The sequence below is a fragment of the Ustilaginoidea virens genome, chromosome 3 (genome assembly GCF_000687475.1).
Source record: "Ustilaginoidea virens chromosome 3, complete sequence".
NCBI lineage: Eukaryota > Fungi > Ascomycota > Sordariomycetes > Hypocreales > Clavicipitaceae > Ustilaginoidea > Ustilaginoidea virens.
Window position 1 is genome coordinate 3428638 of NC_057318.1, and position 21225 is coordinate 3449862.

Here is a 21225-nt window from a genome sequence, read left to right on the forward strand (position 1 = left end):
AAGTTTTATATCCTGGCCGTCGGGGTCGGGGAATGATACGATCGCATGGAGGGAGGAAAGGGGTGGGGGGGAGGGGTTGGTGGGCCTTTGGCGATGATTCTGTCAAGACTGGACTAGACTAGACTTTTGGTGTTGCAGAGCCATTAGTGTTTCAGGGCGGGTTGTTTTGCCCATATGATCTTGCGCTCACATGTGCCTCGGGAGGTACCTGGGAGGTGCCGGGTAGGTACCCGAAAAGAGAAGTACGTCCGACGTTGTTTCCATTGGCTGTGTGTGGTAAGGTGTAGCTTCCGTGTCGGACCCACTTTTTGCCGAGCACCTAGGTACCTCCTCGGCAACCAGCCCAGCCGCCAAACCTTTCATCACCAAAATCCTCATACTAGGAATTCCGACATATCTATTGGAGCTAATAAGTGAATTCATAAGCGTTGATACTATAGATGACGCGTTTTTCGTCTGCCTTACAAAGTTAGCCCCTAGGCCAAATTAGCGGGAATAGCCATGTGCCCCATGCAGCTCTTTGTAAGTCCGGAAATTGCCGGCGCCTATACCAATATACTATTTCTTAGTCTGCAGAGGTTACCCTTTTAATCTTCGGCTTTCTATTGGCTCCAAGCCTGATCCGTTACAAAAGCTACACCTAACACGGTCAAAGGGATGGCCGGCCGCCGTGCCCTCGGGGGCTACTCGTCCGGGTGGTCCCGGACAAAGTCACCAGGCACCCGCATTTGAAGCCAACAAGCCATCAATACCTGTTTCGTCTGGTTTCCAGCTCTCGAACCAAGCCTTAATCTGCCACCGCGGCGCCGGGAGGATCAGGTCACTCAACCCACGAACCCACGAATCCATGAACCAGGAATCGAGACAAGAGAAACGGCGACAGTGGCAGGCAACCCGCAACCTCGGCATACCAACCTTGGACCACGGTCCGCATAGAAGCATTGACAGATGAAGTCGTGGGAAAAGAAGAAAGAAAAGAAGGTGGATGCTTGCCGGACCGCTCAGCCGGGAAAAGGCACCGTCAGATCGTGCTTGCTCGGTTGGAAACCGGTTCGGCTCTTACGTCGGCTTCGTTTCGTTTCATCCAACCTCCTGGTTTTGTTAGTAATCTTCCTGGCCTGCTACCGACGCCGTAACTGCAAGGGCAGGGACAGGCTACCCAGCACCGCCTGTCTGTGCCTGCTCATCGCTCCGGGTTGACATGGAGTAGGTACGGCGCTAGGCCGCTGCTTGAGCCTTGCATATCAACCAATCGTCCAGAACTACTCCTGTACCGAGTAACTACGTCATATAGACGCCTACGCTGCATCACCTCGCCGGACCCCGTCTCGCAAGCTGAGGATTCATGCTAATTGGGGGGGGAAAGAACCATGTGATGATGGGACACGATGCCATTGCGTACTATTGTACCTGAAGATGAGGCAGGCACCCCCGCTTCTCTGCTGCCGGCTTTCATCTCGATTGCTACTGTTGCGGGCGCCCAAAAAAAAGAAAAGGAGAAAATATAAAAGATCGTACTCCCCGTGCTCGGACGACACGCGCAATTGCGTGCCTATCACGTCTTGGAGATATATTTAGCCCCGAACCCCCAGGGAAGAAGCACGCACTACGGACTACTCCATACGTAGGCGGACTTCAAGGATGAGCTAGTAAGCAAGGGAGACGGGCGATTTTTCGCATGCCCCAGGGCCCAGGGTCCCAGGCGATGGAGCCAACGGACCCGACGAGGCGGACATTCCCATGCTGATATTATAAAAAGCAGGGAACTTTCCGGCCCGAGCTTCTCCGATATCACCAAGTGCACAAACCACTTGACTTCTCCACAGCTCTCTCTCTGTTCATGTAGCACGGGATACCTAAACCGGACATGCCTGGGCTATGTAGCGAATGGACCCCAAATGAATTGTTGCGGCAAGGCCAACGAAGTGCAACAGTTAAGCAAATACACTGATGAAATGAAATCATCAAAGACCTGGGCAGCTAGCGTGTCATGGCGAGCCCCTATTGACCTTATTGACCTTACAGTATTGACCCTATTGACGGACTCGATCATGTTGAATGCATTTGGTCGGATCGAAAACCGCTTGGGCATCCTTGGATAGCTGCTGCATTGCATTGAGACACTCTCCTGCACCACGTGGCGCCTCTCAGAAGCCAGATTTCTTGCTCGCATGTAGGTCATGGCTGTATCAGATGTTCGCTGGCCAATTAACATAGGTCCTAGGTCCTAAGTGTTCGTTACAGGCCAGCCTCCTGGATTACATATTATGTATTATAGCTGAGGGTCGCTGGAACTGGCCGTCGTTGTGCAAGACGGGGACGGGCTCGGGTTCTAGAAAAGCCCGCGAGGCAATATTGAAGTTCTGTACTCCGTATATCTGTCCTGCATCGCAGACAACGGCAGCGTTGAACACAGCCCCTCTCCCCGCTCGAGGCGGACCAGTCGCCGTCTCTTGCTCGGTGTCATTCTCCTACCTAGCTGTCTTTGGTGGGAAGTGGAACGGGGAAAATGTCATGGAAGCGAGGCAAGCTTAAAGAGTCAATCTGGTCTGGCAGCCATTGAAGGGGGGAAACATGTCGGGGTGGATCCGCAATGTTGTGCTGCTTCTCTACGGATATAAATAAACATATTCCCTTTTTTAGAAAAAAGAAAAAAAAAAGGAAGGCAAAGAAGAAGAAAATGAAGAAAAAGAAAGAAAAAAGTTGCGTCATCCCCGAGTTGGCACACTGCTCCGTGCCTGCCAAACCCATCTATTAGAATTCAACACCGACCAGACGAAAGAAATCCCGCCAAGTCTTGGCGCACCCAAAGAGATAACACCTGGGTTATGTACGGAGTACCTACCTGGTAACGGTTGCATGCTGTCATTTCGCATGATGATAGGCCCCTTGCATCCTGACCAGAAAAAATCTGTTGAGGGCACGTGCAATATTGAACGCATCATGGGGGGGGGGGGGGGGGGCACCTTCTCCAACGAACGCGCACCTGCTTGCCACAAAAATGTTCGCATACATACAGTTGCATCCTGTCTTGTTTCAGCCTGGATACATGCCAATTTCTTCAAGCGAACCATGCGCCGCCGCCCCAAGTCTCCGGCAAAACCCGACCTACCTGTCACCTGCTGTCAATGCTGTCCGGTGCTTTCGCTGCCGCATGGAAACGCCCTGGAAACGCGACATGTTGCGTTTAATCACGGATTGGGGGCGCTTCTGGATGATGAACACCCAGACCCAGGATCCGGGCGCCGAGGAGGGTTTTGAGGACAGGGGCGCATCAATCCGCCCGCATTTGCACAAGCTGCCATTGAGGCTGCCCCACTCTCTTATTCCCGCTAAAAGTTTGGGTCCAGCACGGCCCTGCTGCAGCTGGACGGGCAGCTGGACGGACAGCTGGACAGACAGCTGGGCAGCTGGACAGCAGAGAGCACAGTCCTTTGCTCAAGCTCGCTCGCCGGCTGGCATCTTGACGTATGGATGGATGGATGGATGGATGGATTGACTGATTTGTTGTGGCAGGTTGATTGCCTTGCTGCGTCCTGGAATGGCTTCTGTCACTGCCCGGACTCTGGACTCTGGACTCTGGACTCTGGACTCTGGATTCGAATCTTAGACAACTCCCTGCCGCCTTGCCCTCGTCGTGCAGTCATTTGCCTCGCCCGCCCCTGTCGCGCCTCATTTCCCACAGGTCGGGAGACCCAATGCGGCGAGATCGTCCTTGGCCTGAAGGACGGAACTAGTTTCAACACCATCGAAAAAAAAAAATCGGGACCCCATCATAGCGGCATATCTGCCCACCTGTCTCCGTAACTCTCTTTTACGCCAATCTTCACCGTTGTTTTTGCTCTCGCCTTTATCCGTCCTGTTGTCTGTCTGTCTTGCTTGTTCCCCAGAAGTGCGCTACTGACCTTGGCATCGCCAACTTTTGTCAAAACTCCCAGCTCTTACGCCTTCACCCCGTTTGTTGCAACAGCTTCATAGGTCCAAGTTTCTCCATCCCTTTCGACGTCCCTTACCTGTAGAGGAGGGGAGATAAAAGGTCCACAAGTAAAAAAGGCAGCTGTCGCCTTGCCACAAGCGGAACCCAAAAGGCCCCGGACATCATCTGTTGAGACTCCCGTGCGGCTTTTCCAAATCAGAATGCGACTATAACGCCGGCTAATCTTGCTGGTGGCCTGTCTTCATCATTCCGGCCTACGAATTCTCGTCGCCAGCCATGGATAGCCTGGATGGCTATCTCCAGGTTCCTCCGGATCGGAGCCAAATTTTAGGCAGGCAATCGTGGAAGGTGAGTGCCATCCCTATGCTTCCCTCCCCCCCCCATCTGATCATGTTGCGCGGAGGTTTTGAGGTAGACTAGGCGTCATGGGGTCCCTTTCCTTACTTTACGAATCACCAAGTGGAATTATCACGACATTGACTTGCTCCAGACACGGTATATTGTCGTTGGTCCTTGCGCAGCATCCGGCAAAAGCTGGCAAGGAAGCTCCGGCTTCTGTCAGAGGCCTCGCGGGAACAGTGTCCTGCCAAAGCCTCTCACGAAAACTGCGACGGATGAGCTCTACCTATCTGTCTACAAGTCGAAAGTAGGTAAATTGCCTTCGAATATGCTGCATGAAGCCATGGATTAGCTAATGTCGCTCACAGGAGGATTCGGAGCCGATGCAGAAATGGCGGCTTGGCGATATTTCCGACTGTGAAGTCCAATCAGTTTCGCACCGTAAACAGGCTCCCGTGCTACCAACACTTGTCATCACCATTTCCGATACTCAGCGGAAACGCCGGTCCAGTCGAGCAACGGGCTTCATTTCAACGAATAAAGATTCTAGCGCGACTATACTGTTGTTTCGCACTCCGCCTCATGATGATGACCATATCAGTCTTGAGGAATGGTCGCGCGTCATCAACACAAGGAAGGCCTCCGCAATCGCTATCGGAAACCCCATGTCACCCATGTTTACGTCGCCTTTTCAAACACGGCCCAATGAGATTTCTGAGTCCCATCCTCGTCCCAGCAGCAGCAGCCGTGGCCTTCAGCATAAGAGCTCTACCGCTACGTATTCCACAGGCCCCTGGGACCGTTCCTTCACCTTTAGTTCCGAGTCCCCTAGTCTGCGATCGAAACGAAGCGACCTTTCGTCTCCCTCCAGCCACACTCATCTGACTCAAAACGGGTCGTACCCTATTCCGGAACAGCATTATACCACCATTATGCCAGGCGACATAGTAGCGTCGAGTCCAAACGGAGAGTATCAAGGCCAGTTCATCGAGGGATGGGCGGCAACTCAGCGTCGCTTCTCCGCGATGACTTCTCCGATACGGGGCAGGAATAGCATAAGCTCACAATCGCAGCAACGATCTATACTAGATGTCGCATCACCCCCTGCCCCTGGAGAGTCAATCTTGGACCGGGCCTTCCAACTCGGACAAATTCCTGGGGCCAGGTCCTTGGTACCCGGCGAAGAAAATCTCAGTTCTATCGCGCGATTTGATGCTCTGATGCGTGATACCGAGGAAAGAAGACGCAGACGAGAGACCATTCACCGAATCCGGCAGACAGGGACCCGGGTCGCTGTCGACCACGACGGCAAGACAATAGAGGACCGGAACGAGGACGGCAAAGACTTGGATGAATCCGAGTCGGATAGTGATGCATTCCCTCCGAATCTGTTCCGGAATGAGGAGCTTAGTGCAACACCCATGTCGCCATCTACCCAACGAGCACTGGCGTACATAGCTGAACGTCATGAACAGCGTCCGCCAATGTCAAGAACCCATCTCAGCTTCCACGCAGGCATTGCTTCAGCGCCAGCGCCAGCGCCGGTGTTAGCTTCACGCCCACATACCGCTTATGCCAAGAGCGGTCCAAATGCCTCACCAGGACAGACTGCATCTCACATGATTCCCACAGCCACAACTACTTTGACTTTACTTCCATCGCCCCGGGAGGAAGACCACGGTCGTTCGACCCGAAGTACAGAAAAACTCTGCTCCAACTCGAGTTCGAAGAGGTCGAGCTTCACGGAATTCACCAAGAGGCTGTCTAGCACCAGCAGCTTATTGCTAGGCCAGACCAACACGAGTGGAGCGAGCAGTCATGTGAGCAGCGACGAAGCCGACACCCAGAACTGCTCGTCTGCTCCACGGACGAATCTTGGTCTCCGCGGCAGTGGCGCTTCCCCGCGACCCAGGGACAGGTATGACCAGGACAGGCGTTGCGGCTGGAGAGGCAGCGTCAGTATGGTACGCCCAGAGGGAGCGTTTACTTTTATGAAGTGAACGATGAAGCCGAATCTGGGACGCCCATGTCGCGCTGGCTTGACGAGTCGCTCGCTTTGGTCAGCGGCTGTCCATGACGCAAAAATCAAAACGTCGTCTTTTACTTGCAGCCTTCTTCCCGGCCTTTTTTTTTTTTTTGTCAAATCGAACCACTTTAAATATTTGGAAGGCGTGGCGATCTCTTTCTCTTTCTCAGTCGCATATTATCTCGATTTTTGGGTTCATCTCCCTTTAACGGAGGAAATTACATCGACTTGTTCCGATCAATCAGATTTCGATACCACGACACAATGACTTGCTCTTTTCAATGACAGCATTTTGGAGATTGTTGAAATTCCTACTGAGTCCGACCTCGGCCCGTCTCCGGGAAAAAACCTATGGCAAGATTTACTTGGCAGCATGGGAAGATGGGGGCTCTTTCGGCGCCCGAAATGGTCAACTAGGTACCTATTCATTCCACATGACCCGGAACCACCCTTTTCTGTGGAGAAAGTCGTCTTGATGATCAAGATCCCTTCTCACCTTCATCCTCCCTCAGCACTTTTTTTTTTTTTTTTTTTTTTTTTTTTTTTGCAGCACGATCCCCGCGATGGGATACACAGGGGCGGAGGCACTGCAGATTTGGGGCTGCATAAGACCGGCAGATGATGACGATGAATGATGATTGACGACGAACGTTTTTACACGAAAAAAAAATAATACCATGCTTTATAATATCTTTTCTTGCATTCCATTTGTTTTACCCAATCTCAACGTGTATACCTCAAAAACGGCGGCTGTGGAAATGGCTGGAAAGCAAAGGAACAAATTTCGACCCTTGAGCGGAAACTGGCATTGTAGCGTTGTCCTGTCATATTTAGTGATATACGGTGGTGCTTACCGCTTACAAAATAAAAAGGCTGTATGTAGCAGGCAACTGGACCAGGGTTTGCATTTTTGCTTGGATGCCAAAATTGCTTGAATCGCTTGAATTGCAGCGCTGGGTCCGCCCGCTGCACTCCCGTGCCGAAACAGGCTGGCAAAGCTTCAGAGATGTACATGTAGACATACGTACAGATAGATTGGACGGAAGCAAACACGACAGAATGACTCTCATCTTCCCGAAATGGGGCCTCGCTTGTTCTCATGAGAGCCGTCAAAAAGAAAAACTGTTTCCTACTTTGGTATTTGACGACGTCTAAAGAGGCATCATGCTCATCGGCCAATCTTGTGTGTGCACGGTACGGCCCTGGTGACTTTCCTCCGAGCCGAGCGAAACGTTTGTTCTGGCTGTTCCGTGAACCAGTTGCTCAACCAATCAATCTCACACATGATGTTGACTTTTGTATAATTTAGCCTGTTTCGTTTCATCCTCACTGTATCCCCATGTCCAGAATGCCAGAACCACAGAAGCGTTTTACACTGTTCTTTGCTGGTGCGTCGCGTCGAATTGGACCCAGCCTTTCTTTACGCCCTTTTTTTTTTTTTTTTTTTTTTCATTTTTTTCAGCATGGGATTTAAAAAAAAAAGGAGAAAAAAAAAGTCAAACGAGTCGGTTTCCTTGCAGAAGCCCTCGTTTAACGGATATATTGTGCAATGGCTTGCTGTTGCTCAGGCGGAAGACGCTGGGTGATGAAGCCCTGGATAGCTCCGCTGTGTCGCTGGTTGGCTGCAGCCATGTAGTCCTTCACCCACGTAGACACGTTTTGGATATCGGGAAAGTCGTCCCGCGCCAGAGGTTTGCACGTGTTAAGAGCGGTGTACGTCATTCCGAATCCGATATCGTCAACGGATGCCTCGGATATGAGCTCGTCTCCTGCCCCCGCCACAACGGCGGGGGGGTTGGCTAGAAGGGATAGCAGAATGCGGCAGCTGTTGGCCCAGCCCTTCATGAACTTCTGGGCAAAGACTTGCGAGTCGCATACAGTCTTGGTCAAAGACACAACGGCTGTTTTGCGGTCGACTGGCTTGGCAAGTTTTTCCGTCTCGGCGAGCACGAACGGCGGGTATACTTGAGCAAAAGCGCGGCCATCCACCTGGTCGGATTGGTTGATGAAGTAGTCGGCGCCATATCCAGCTTCCAGCCTGGCACTGACCAGGTGGTAGAACCGAGCGAACCGAAGCTTGAACGAATCTGCAGGCGAGCCTTGCAGTTTGGTGTATAGTAGCTGCAGGATGGTTCCAAAGTATTGGCCCATGGCCGAGCTGTAGAGTGGTTAATTGGTTTTTGCAAAACTATTTTTGGCCCTTGAGTGGCGCGGAAATCACAGCAAAAGAAAGAACCAAGGGTGAAAAAAAAAAAAAAAAAAAGTTCGTAGCTCAGGCACATGAATCGACTTACGGTTCAAACGAGCTGATAATGGCGTCAAGTATGTCAAACGCCTGGGTCTCGGATTTCTTGAATCCAAGCAACTTCTGGAATATACCGAGGACGGCCTCCAGCTGGTTGCCTTGAAGGATTAGCTCCGATGTCTTTGGGATAACGGCCGACAGTAGCCGCACGCAGGCGGGGACGTTGCCACGAGTTTCCCACAGGGGCGCGGCGAGTAGAGGACCGAGAAGAGACTTGAAATTTTCTGAAATGCTGTCTGCGGGGCTTGACTCAATGAGTTGAGCCAGGATCTGAAAGACGTAAGGAATGAACTCGGTGACCTCTTCGGCCAGGATTTGGTTAAATGGTTCCCACAGCTTCTGGTTGAAAACAGCGGCATTGTTAGCGGAACAATATCGAACTAAAGCGCCCATTGCTTCGAAGTGATAGTAGTAAAACTTGGGGTTGCTTGGATTATGCTTCATAACGTTTGTAATTAGGATCAGATGCGTCAAGACGCTGTCCAACATGGGGGAAGCGCCATCCTTGATGACTATGAGGATTCGCATCACACATCGCATCAAAAACTCATTCTCTTGAAGCTTCGCGGCATTCGTCTCGCGCTCAATGAGCTTGAATAAGTGGTTGAGCAGATCCTTGGCGAAAGGCTCAATATCGGCTCGTGGGAACATCTGGCTTCCGGCATCATCTGTCAAGAACAACACACGTTCCACAGCAACGGCGGCATATGTGTACACGACATAGTTGGATGAGTTTAGGTTCTGGATCAGAGGAGCCAGAGCCACTCTCCATTGCTCTTTTGACAGTTGACTTCGGAACGTGTAGAGGTATTTGATGGCGTCAACTTTGGAGATGGGCTCGACGCCTTCGGTAGCAACAAGGTCTGACGCAATGTGCTGTTCGAAGAACTCGACCACATTCACCAACGGGTTGACTGTCTTGACACCTTGAGCTGCAGTCACTGCTCCCTTGGCCGCGATTGACAGAAACAGGTAGACCGCCGTGTCCTTGGCTTTCCAATCTGTCTTGCCCTGGTTGAGGTAATGGGTGATGTACTTGGAGACGGCAGTAGTGACTGGGGTTTCAAACCTTTCCTGCAACTTCCGTAAAAAGTCGGTGGACGATCGTCGCCTCGAGTCTGTGTCTGAGCCTTCCAGGTCTCGCCGAATGAACTCAATAGGCTCGTCTTCAAACATTTCAATGTCTGATTCGCGAAGAGCAACGTTTGGTAATATAACCTTTTCGACAATCTGGGACAAGACGTTCTCATCGTTAAACATAGCAGCGTGCTCGGCTACGGAGGCTACGGCGGTTAAAAAGTGCAACGTCTTGCTCACCAGGTTGTCATACTTGGTTTCGGTTCCGACGGTGGTCAACAAATTCCAGGCACTGGTGATGAAAGGCTGAACAAACTTTGAAAAGTCTTCATCATACTTGATGGTGTAGAGCTCCAAGACTTCGCAGATGCCAGCCTTGACAGTATCGACAATGCTGGCCTCATCATCATCGCCCGTTTCCAGTTGGGGGTTGGAATACGTGAGGTATTTGTGGAGAAGCCCGGAGATTTCTGGGAGGTGGTCTTCAAAGATGGGATTCAAGTCATGGGATGACATATCATGCAGAATCTTGATTTGCAGATCCAAGGTTTCGAACCATCTCTTTAGAGTCTCTTTGTTATTGCCGTGTTCGTCGATCTTTCTGTCTGTTGTCTGGAAATAATCTTGGTCAGCAACTGGCCGTTTGTGCTCTCTTCTTCTTCTTCTTCTTCTTATCTCAGTTCACCTACAGCTAGCAACTGAATAAAAGGTTGCCCAAACGTGTTTACGACGTGGTTGATTTCAATGTACAATTCGTCCGATCTGTTGAGGGGGCGCCATCTGTTGAAAATGGAGTGGGCGACTTCGAGAACCCCGACGTTGATCTTGGGATCGGTTGCAGAGAATCGACTGACAAGTTCCTGCGGACTCCATGGTTAATGCTAGAGAAAACTTCAGCAACTGGGAGCGGATTTACCTGGGTAAGTGTGTCCCACCGCCTCCAGAAGTCAGAGTCAGCGATGACGCTGATTGCCTCACCGAGCTGCTTCTGGACATTGGGCGGACTGGATATCATCAACCCAATAAGTCGTTCTTTTATGATTTGGACCTCGTCCTGCGTTACTTTGTAGTTTCCTTCCTCATCCTATGGAGGAAGAAAAAAAAAAAACCACCGGCGTTAGGGACCAATGGACGACGAGTGGTAGGGATGAAAGCGAGACGCACGACATAGTTGGAGCGGATGAAGTTCTTGAAGGCGAGAGACGCAGCTAATCGTGTGTTGGGGGGAAGAGAATCAGAGTTGACAATATTCAACAGCGCGAGCGAGTATTGGGGCTTCGTGGCCTCTTGCTTCAGTGCGTTTTCGGCTGCAGAATCGCGGTGGTTAGCCATCGAGGATATGGACGAGGAGCGGGGCAGTAAGAGATGGCCCAGCGATGGTGCCTTGACGTGCCTTTGCGGTGTTGAGCAGGATCAAGGGTGGCATTCAGCAGCTGGGAAATTTGACCAATATCGGCCGCCATGGTAAGACCTCGTCGGTGAGAGCTTCACTCTGGTTGGATTGTTGGAGAGTTGAGGATAATGCTGCCTGCGAACTGCAGCAGGTGGCTGTCTTTTTTCTTCTTTTTTTTTTTTGGTGTTTGCACAAGCTATCGGATTTCCATGGGGACGGGAGCGTGACAGGGGGTTCCATGTGAGTGGGGGGTGAGGAGGAGGAGACTGGAGCTTGAGGCAAAGAGTGCTCGGTCGGCCCAGTGCCAATCGTGAACTTTGCAAGAGGGTCATCGAAAGGGTGTTTGATAAAGCATATCATGAATGAAGTCGCCGGAAATTTTCTACTTTTCTCCCTAAATTTTTTTTGCTGATTCGACGATGTTTTCACGTCATGGAAATGGAGGTCCTTAAGTACCTCTGGACCAAGGTAAAGGCACCGGCATATTTCGGTCTTGCCAGCATCCCCCTCCTTTCCAACGATACTTCATTGCTCGTTCAGCTGACTAAACTCATGTAGTAGTTGGCAAGATTCATTAATATCTCATATACATAAGGTTGGTATTTATTCGAAAGATGAATTCCTGAAGGCTCGAAATACTACTGACCTGTACCTTCGAGGCCCACTTATGGCCCACAGCCCGCAGACAAGCAACCTAAGGTGGGACCGGGGGAGGTAGGTACCGAGGTATACTGTACCCGCACTCCGTGCATAGGATGTACCTTACCTACCTAAATAGGTGCCTAGGTACCTATAACTTCCATTCGCAACTGATGGTGACAAATTTTGGCTTCCAAGTTTGAGTGATGACTTATTGAATGTATGGATTCCAGCGTGCAAAGGATACCATGAGATACATTGTCGATTCTCGCTCAAACCATCTTGAAACTGATGCTGGTGACGGAAAGACCTGTCACAAGTTGATGTGGGGTCGATTATCAATTGTTTTGCAGCACTTGCCCGTTTCTCCCGCCTCTCGCCTCAACTTCAAGTCCAGATTCAGCCTCGTCTTGAATCCTAGCTTCTGTCGCTTTTCGTTGCTTGGTTCCGCCCACAGTCACCCACGCCGCCTCTGTTTTGAATGCTTTTTTTAATGCGAAAGATTATCCGGGCTGACCTTCAGGTAAGAAGCTGATTTTTCTCGCTATCGATTGTTATGTGCCAAGTCTCCCTCGCATTAGGTGCTTGGAAGTTGGGACTGGAACTTGGTTGGGGTACATGAGCGGCCCGGGACCTTGGCTTTATTGCATCCAGCCTTTCAAGAACGAGGGGTCAAGAGAGAAAAGAAAACAAAAAAGAAACAGAGCCTTTCCTTGTTCAACAGCCACGGCAGCTGATGCGGTGTCATCAACTAACATTCCATAGTCCGTCGCTGCCATCCACAAACCCTCTCGGCAGACGAGCATATGTCCCCGCGACCAGAAGATGAACCTCGCGCTCCAGATTCTAGCCGCCCCAGCGGCCTGGGTACGGTTTTCCGCAGCTTGACGAACAAGTCAATGAAGCATCCGCCGCCCCTGTCAGCTCCTTCGACCGCCTTGCCTCGAGCCGAGTTTATCAATGCGACTCCTACCAGCTCCCGAGAGCTTTCGAGCAACCACGTGGACGCGCTCGAACTCTTGAGGAATGGTAGTCCGAACGAACGAATCTCTGCCGCCAATAGCTTAAAACTCGCCATCACCGAGTATCCCTTGAATCCAATCCTCGACATCTGGTATGCTGGAAAGGACCTTATAAACCCATCAAATTCGCCACCGACGAGAGCAGCTGGTTGGGAGCTTTTGTCAGAACTTGCTAAACACTCATCATCGACCGATCTGGAACGGAGAGGCTATTTTCAAACTCTTTCCGCACCGTCCAACCCCGAAGATTTTCATCTCCAGCTGGCAGCTCTCGTGGATTTGACGAATCATGGTCGCGTGCTCGCCGGCTTTGACTACGAACTACTGCCTCTACTCACAGTTTGGCTTCAACAAGCATTCAATGCTGCCCGTACCGCGAGAAAGAATTCGCACTCCGGGCGTGTTGCAGGTAATTCTTCGCGAGGCAAGGCGACGGTTTTGGGAGAAGATGAGAACTCTGCTCAGCTATTCATCTTTCTCTTGGATGTTATCAAGTTCAGCTTCAACACTGCCGATGAAGCTGCCGTGACCGATCTCATCAATACTATACTAACCATTTGCGAGACTACAAGCCAAGAAGATGATTTGCGATCCGGCATCAATGTGCTAGATGCAATTGTCACATTTGGATCGATACCCCAGAGCAAGCTGAAGGACTGTGTTCAGGTGCTCAGTTCGATTTATTGCCTGGTGCCGAATCTACAGAAGAATTCGTGGCACACAATAGCCAATCTCTGCAAGTCTCACAATGGGCAGGCCACAGTTCGCATCCTGCTTGATACCCTCCGCAACCTTCAGCCAGGCGTCAATGAAAAAGTTACAAGAAAAATTCGCAGCAGCTTGGCTGTGCTACAGAAGTTGTTGACCAAAACAGCCGAAAAAGGATATCCTACCGTTCCCTATGCTTTACTAGTTGATGGTCTATCCAGCACGTTGAAGGCCACGAAATCATTGCTAGTATACGTATCCGTCTTGCAACTCATCAACTCACTCTTCGATGACGGAGATGGACGTGTTCACCGCTTGATCATTGATGAGGACTGGTCAACGTCTCTCGATAGCGCCGTCGAGTGTTATCGACGTGTCAGGGAAGCTGGCGACAAGCAACGAGGTTATCATGAACAGTTACAAGTCGCCAACGTCGACCGAGAGCTCTCGACCCTCATTCTGCGCTTAGACACTGTTGTGAAAGGACAGTCGGGCGAATTCATACCGCGGCAGACCGTCGTCAAGTTTTTCGCGGATGTACATAGGCTGCTGCCAGATGAGACTGCCAAGACGGTCCTTGATTACTTCCAAGAGTTTCGTTGCTGCTCTCCATCAGATTTGAGATGGGAGGAAAACTTGGACCTGGTGCTGGAAGCATTCTTTGGCAACAGAAGCCGCAGTTCCGATACCCGGCTCAGAGCCCTACAGGCTATGATGGATGCTTATGACATTGTCGACCTCGTAGGTGACGGAGCGGAGCAAAACTTCATCCCCAAACTGGCCAAGAGCATATTGCAAAATGTTGCCGAAGAAAGCGATGTTTTCGTCCTTGATGCGATTGTGTCATTGATGGTTTCCGTCATCATATCATGTGATATGGAACTATTTGACTTTATCATCGAGGCCCTACGAACCATCATCATGAGTGACAGAACCAGGTCGCCTATATCGTCACCAACCACGTCGACCATAACTTCTCCAACCGATGGTGACTCACCGGCGCCGGGACTCGCATCGCCGCAGTCGCCTTCCAGCGTCGCAACTGCAGGTTACGTGAGGATGTTTCTTCGCACTATGAACCTTAATAGCGAGAAGAGTGTCAAATTGTTCAGTGTTCTCGTTGGCATTGCTAGGCCGAGCCAGAATGAAGTGGATGCCAGGCTGACTGCGATGAAACTTCTCTTTCGTTTGCGCGCCGACTGGGCCAACAGGGTTTTTGTGACGGATGACCTTGACAACACTTCTTTGGCAACTGCTATGTGCCGCACTGACGCTTCTTTTGCCAAGAAGCAAGCTGAAGAAGCAATGCAGTCCTTCCGTCTGTGTCGGAGTGATCATGGCAATCAGTCTCGGACATCCCGTGGGGTATCCTTTGGACAATCTCCAATTCAAGAGCGAGGAGTTCCTGTGCGAACCTTGAGCGGCGGAAAAAGCTTGTCTGTGAGGTATCATCAGCAGTGGAAGTGCCCCGACGCCGGCGCATTGCCCGACGCGATTCCCAGTCTCATTAGCCCTGTCCTCGCTTCTCATGACTGGACAGCTAATGCTGGAGATGACGATGCAACAAACACGAGTCACACAAACCCCAGCGACAGGCTACCTAAATCCTCCGTTCTAAGCATGACCGTTTGGCTGGATGCTGTACTTGATATGCTTCAAGGCAGTGATTGGGAAGTCTACAGCTTCGCGCTAGTCCATCTGCCATCGCAATTGAGCAACCACGCCATCTTTGTGGATGCCATCCCACAAATACAGGCATTGCGGCGGATAATATGCGATCAGATTCGAACAAATTCCTTCCAGGAGCCTCCGTTTGTGTCTGGTCTTAGGCGAGCGGATGTGGCCATCTGCCTATTTCACAGCCTGACAATGATCCTAAGCTACCATGAGCATTTCGGCAAAGGAGACGAGGACGAAATTGTCAAAACATTTATTCTAGGAATTGGTACATGGGAAAGGACTGCCAAATACTGCATCCATGCTTTGTCGATTTGCTGCCACGAGCTCCCGCTGTCGACCAGCAAGTCCTTGGTTCAGATGCTTAATCAGATGGCTGCGAGTATCACGCAGCCTCATGTATCTGTACACATCCTGGAGTTCCTGGCGTGCCTGAGTCATTTGCACAATGTCTACGTCAACTTTAGAGAAGACGAGTATCGGATTGTGTTCGGGATTTGCTTTCGTTATCTGGAATATGCCAGGGATAAAAGACAGGCGAATCGAAACAGCCATAGCAGCGAACCATCGACTCCAGGAACACCGGGCACGGGCGTGGTTGCGGATGCTGCATTTACAGCTGCGCCCCCGGAAGAGCTCCCTCAATATGTTCACGCCCTGGCATATCACGTCATCCTGTTCTGGTTCTTGGCACTGAAGCTTCCCGATCGAGCCACGCATGTCGGGTGGATTGTGAAGAAGCTCTTTGCTGATTCCGACCAGAACGGACAGACGGCTGATGAACACGCCTTGACTTCTATCGACTTTATGCAGAGGGTTACGTACGCTGACGTGGACGAGTCCCGCGAAGACCCATACTTTACTGAGGATCGCTTCGGACGGATTGTGAAGAAGCAGTGGCTGGTCGGCAACAGCATAGTGACCATCAAACAAGCTTCCGCTTCGGGTTGGGCCCAGATTGTTAAGAGACAACCCTCAGGGACTTCAGCGTACACGATCCGCGAGTCCTACGCGTGTCCCCCACCTCATCAGGTAGAAAATCACGTCGACGTGAGCAGAGAAGGCCAAGCTAGCTCCAACGCGATCCTTCCGAGTCATATCCTCCTCCAGCTCATGTCGCCAGTACCTCAAAGCTTTGAGTCTGCGCGTCCTATCCCTCTACCAGACGATGACGCCGTGGATCGTGCCATTCGAGTGTTTGACCGGAGTTCTACAGTGGACAGCCACAAGATCGGCGTCATCTACATTGGAGAGGAGCAAACGAGTGAGGCGGAAATACTTGCCAACGTCTCTGGCAGCAGTGACTACACGGAGTTTCTGAACAACCTGGGAACCCTAACCAGATTGAAAGGTGCCACGTTCAATACCCAAGGGTTGGACCGCGAGTACGACACGGATGGCCGATACACCTTTTGCTGGCGAGATAGAGTGACCGAGATTGTTTTTCACGTCACCACGCAAATGCCGACAGACCTGGAACGAGATGCACAGTGCACACTCAAGAAACGGCACATCGGCAATGACTTTGTCAACATAATTTTCAATGACTCGGGCAAACCGTTCAGATTTGACACGTTCCCAAGCCAGTTCAACTATGTGAACATTGTTATAACGCCAGCATCCCGGGCGTCCTTTATCGCCACACGCACGGCCACAACATCTAGCGGATTACGTGGGCAGCCCTTTTATCGAGTTCAGGTCTTGAGTAAGCCAGGCTTCCCGGAACTATCGCCAGCGTCAGAAACCAAGATGATCTCGCTGAATGCGTTGCCAGGCTTTATCCGTCTTCTGGGCCTTAACGCGTCCGTGTTTTGCCATGTCTGGACCGCTAGAGAAGGCGGCGAACACATAAGCTCATGGAGTAGCCGGCTACGGGAGATTAAGCGTCTCCGGGAAAGGTATGGGCCGAAGACAGTGGTGCCAGTGGTGCCGTCGCCGCCACCTCCCTCTGCCTCGCATACGCAGCCCTCGGAGCTGTCCCGCCCAAGCAGCAGCGTCAGGGACAGCTTCAGTAGCTTGCGACGCACGAGCGTAGCCACTTTCTTCAGCAGCACGAGCGAACAGGCGTCCCACCGATCGTCTATGCTGTCAACGTCGACTTCGGCGAATGACACTGAAGTCGGGAACCCCAGCGGCACCAACCCGTTGATCGAGTCGGTCGACTTTTCCAAATGGGCTTAAAACCCCGTGGTCTTCCCCCAAGTCATGGAGCGCGAGTGTACGCGCTGAAACCGGGAGGGAGGGAAAGGACATGTGTGATGATGATGTGATGTTTCTATCCTGTTTATTGCAACATTGACGATTTGCGAAGGCGCAATTAAAAAAATGAAAGGAAGGATTTCTTCCGACACCAAAAGTTTAGTGATTTTCTCTTGACTTTGTTTTCTAGTTTCAACAAGGCCGGACTTTTAGGGCGGGAAGGGAAGTTGTATAGTTTTGGGATAACCATTCGTTGCCATGATTATATTTTCATTGTATTTAGTTCAATTCTGTTCTATTCTCCTTTCCTGGTCTCTCTTTCATCTTTTTCTCGCTGAATGGATGATAAAAAGGTAGTGACTGGACCGGTCCGACCAGCGGCGTCAAACGGTTAAAGTCACCCACGGGGATGATGGTAGAACTGAGATGTCAACGAACCGGAGAAGGAGACAGCATCACGCCTTCATTTCTCCGAGCGCCATGTGCGCTATGGAATCCGTCTTGAGAAAGGTTGATCACCAGACGGATCACCAGACGGCAAGAAAATAATCAAGCAGGGGTGCAGGAAAGAGCACACGCAGGCATGCTGTGCTGCTGTGCTGCTGGAATGCACGGAGACTTTGGCCCTGACGTGCGCTGTGGACCCACAATTGCCCCCCTCCCCCCCCCCCCCCCCCGCCAGCCAATCGATGATCGCCCTCGACTTTCAAAGTTGAGTTGAACGCGTTTGCACGAGCCCAACGAGCCTGCCATCCTCCGAAGGATTCAGGAACTTGTTGAATCAGAATAGGTACTCCCTCATTGTCATTGCGAGAGATACTCAACGGTATGGACTGACATGACACGCAAATGAGAGAAGGCGGCATGGTCCCCCATACACAATACGAAGCACAGCGCCGCCGACGCATCAACCACAATGGTTGACGACAACATCAACGATCTCATTGAAGATGTCATCAACGGTAACTCACACCCGCTCATGATGACGTTGGCCTACATGGGTGTGCTTCCAATTTCCGGCCGCGAATGCAGACTCACGTCTCTCGGTAGCATCCAAACTCCCCGCCAAAGGCCGCGCCATCAATATCAAGACGACCGTTGCCTCCCTGTCAACGCTGGCGTACGACAACGGCCTCGACTCTGCCGCCGTTGACAAGCTCGTTGATCTAGTCACCACTCCAAACTACCTTGACCAAGCAAGCTTGGCAGCTGTCGTGCGAAACCTGTACCCCGCAGAAAGGGTTTCGCATGATGTTGTTCTGCGCGTCGTATCCGCCTTGGGCCACGGCACCCTCAAAGCGCCTCTGGCGCTGCAAGGAGCGCTGCTGAAATGGCTCGTAATGGTGTACCATGTGCTGGAGACGCCGGGCGTACTGGCTCAAGCCTATTCTGTTTTGTTCAATCTCCTTGACACGGCGGCCATTCGGTAGGGGATGCCACCACCGCATAGTCTTGTTCTTAGCAAGTGGTGGAGGCTCGAGAAACTGACGGAGGAGGCTTCTGTTAGGCCCCAACTTGCGCATCTGTTGGCGCTGATCACAAGGAGAAGACACGTCCGCCCGTTTCGAATCCAACAATTGTGAGCAGCCCCCTCCCCCCCCCCCTCTCAGGTTTGCAAGACTATGCACCATACCAGAACGGAGCTAAAGTGCAAGGGGATCAGATTGAATCTGTCGAGACAAACAGGTAACGATCCGCCACTTGTGGGACTGCTCCGCGTGTTTAAAGACTACTACCCCGAGATTATCGTTGGAGAGGCCGTCCGCGGAAAAGCATCCGCGTTCAAGGTACGCTGCTGGAACCCGGCTCAGGTAATCCCGGAGGCAGAGAATAGGGACTGATTGATATGCTTCTTGGACGCAGCACCCGGATGTTCTGTGGCGGTCTAGACTCGGTGAGATTCAAGACGCGCATCGCCAACGCGTCGCTGGGCAGAGATCGACCGGACCGCAGAGCGGATTCAGGGTCAACCGGCCTGTCAATCGGGCTCAAAGGAACAAAGCTGTTCCTGTTGTATTGACCTCTCATGCTACCGAGGTAAGACGACCCGAAGAGAGGACCCACGCTTTGACGCAGCCTTGCTGAACATGGATAAAATTGCCTAGGACTCGGTAACGCTGGAAGAGGTTGAGGATGTGAATAGTTTCGTCTCGAAAATGGACAAGCTGGAGTTGCCCAATCAGCTGGTGGCCGTCCTGGCCGATCCTCTTCTTCAAAAGCTACTCATCTTGCGACCTGATCCGGAATCCTATCAGAGAATATCCAACTGGCTCAGCGCCGTGTTTGATGAAGTCCTGTCGGGTGACGCAGACGCAGCCACGCTGTGGGAGGTTCTCGATGTGGTGAGGGAGTTTGTTGTGCGGACAAGGACAATCCCTCCGCTGCTGCTGGGCTTCTTTACGCGGTTCTTTGAGATATGGGATGGTGAGGGACCGAGGGATATTGTGTTTGACATACTCGGCTTTGTGCCCATGCATGACTTTACAGGTAAAAAAAAAAAAAAAAAAAAAAAAAGAAAAAAAGAAAAAAAGCAGTCGGCTCCCTTCAACCCTCTTCCAGTCCTTTGCTGTCACTGACAAACAGACATGGCGACGACACGTAGAGCTGCATGAGCTATTGTTCAAACCCCTCGAAGCTGCAGTCGAGAGCTATGCTCCGGCTTCCCAGCTGAGTCTCCTCAAAATGTACACGCATCTCCTCCGGCACTGGACGTCGGTGCTGCAGTCCAGCGATGCAGTTCCCGAGAACGCAAGCGACGGTATCTCAGCCCTCGTCCGCCACGTCAACATCCTCGGCCTTACGCTCCTGCAGACTGCGCCATCTGTCGGCACGGACTCGCTGATTCTCGACTTTTACGAACAAGCCGCGCGTCTGGTCATCGACGCCAAGCTGAAGCGATATCTCCGCATCGAGCTGCCCCCTCCTCCGCTGATATACACCTTCCTCTTCAGCAACTCCCTGGCCACCCTGTCACGCATGTGCTACATCCTGGCCGTGTACAAACGGGGCATAGAAACCGCCGTTGCTACCCGGCCACGCGATCAAGCTGACGCGGGCGCGGGCGCGGGCGCTCGCCGGATCGACTCCCACACGTACGACCGGTCGTATGTGAACCTCTTCAACGGCTACATCATGGACATGTGCAACTGCTTGTGGAGAAGCCGCGCCTTCAACGACACGGACACCAACGCGAGAGCGTGTACGCTGGCCCCGGCGACCATCAACGCCATGGCCGCGTATGCCCTGTCGGTGGATCGCGCCTTGCCCCTCAATGCCTACTTTTCGCTGTCGCATCACCCGGTCCTGTGCTACCGGAGCATCGAGCGCGTGCGAGATCTCGAGGACGACGCGATGGAGCACGACGGTTCGATCCGGGTGAGGCACGGGGGCCCGGTGACGCAGAGCACGCTGACGAGGCTGGCCAACGCGGGGGGGATGAGGCTCAGCTGGCAGGATTATAGGATAGAAGTGCTGAAGAACCTGGCGGACAGCGGGTTTCCCGGGGTGGCGGAGCTGTTGAAGAATGCCATGACGGTTCTTAAGAAGTCCATGGATGGTAGGCTGAGCATTCAGGGAACGCCCATACAAATGTAGGGTTTATACGGTTTATATACTAGCTGCTTCGGGAGCAATGCCTGTTAGCTAGCCCCTTGGCCCCGTCTATTCTAGATAGTTGGAATGAGACGGCGACATGTATTTGTAATGAGGCGCGCTCACCCCCCTTGTGGTTGATGAAAAACGACCAAAGCCGGGCAAGACATGGCGCGGCACGCCTACCCCTGTTGAAGGTATGTATTTTGAAGCGCCGAGAATGCAGATGACGAAAAGAAGGACGGACGGGAAGGGGGAAAAAAAAGAAAAAAAAATGAAGAGAGAGAGAGAGAGAGAGAGAGAGAGGAAGAA

The 21225-nt window shown here is 51.9% G+C and overlaps 4 protein-coding genes across 4 annotated transcripts; 3 read left to right on the top strand and 1 right to left on the bottom strand.

Annotated features, from left to right (window-relative positions):
* Positions 1-4213: 4213 nt before the first annotated feature.
* UV8b_03830 (uncharacterized protein) lies at positions 4214-6276 on the top strand (the record flags this gene model as incomplete). Its single annotated transcript, XM_043141328.1, has 3 exons — positions 4214-4285; positions 4398-4583; positions 4645-6276. 3 exons carry the CDS (start codon positions 4214-4216, stop codon positions 6274-6276), a joined length of 1890 nt encoding a protein of 629 aa, XP_042997262.1.
* Positions 6277-7832: 1556 nt separating this feature from the next.
* On the bottom strand, positions 7833-11147 carry UV8b_03831 (uncharacterized protein; the record flags this gene model as incomplete). The annotated part of the gene is made up of 6 exons (XM_043141329.1): positions 7833-8460; positions 8597-10296; positions 10374-10544; positions 10601-10768; positions 10849-10991; positions 11078-11147. 6 exons carry the CDS (start codon positions 11145-11147, stop codon positions 7833-7835), a joined length of 2880 nt encoding a protein of 959 aa, XP_042997263.1.
* Positions 11148-12522: 1375 nt separating this feature from the next.
* On the top strand, positions 12523-17304 carry UV8b_03832 (uncharacterized protein; the record flags this gene model as incomplete). The annotated part of the gene is made up of 2 exons (XM_043141330.1): positions 12523-16828; positions 16898-17304. The coding sequence occupies 2 exons, from the start codon at positions 12523-12525 to the stop codon at positions 17302-17304; spliced, it is 4713 nt and encodes a 1570-aa protein (XP_042997264.1).
* Positions 17305-18238: 934 nt separating this feature from the next.
* On the top strand, positions 18239-20916 carry UV8b_03833 (uncharacterized protein; the record flags this gene model as incomplete). Its single annotated transcript, XM_043141331.1, has 7 exons — positions 18239-18284; positions 18373-18748; positions 18830-18901; positions 18986-19109; positions 19186-19359; positions 19428-19809; positions 19925-20916. 7 exons carry the CDS (start codon positions 18239-18241, stop codon positions 20914-20916), a joined length of 2166 nt encoding a protein of 721 aa, XP_042997265.1.
* Between the last annotated feature and the right edge of the window lie 309 nt (positions 20917-21225).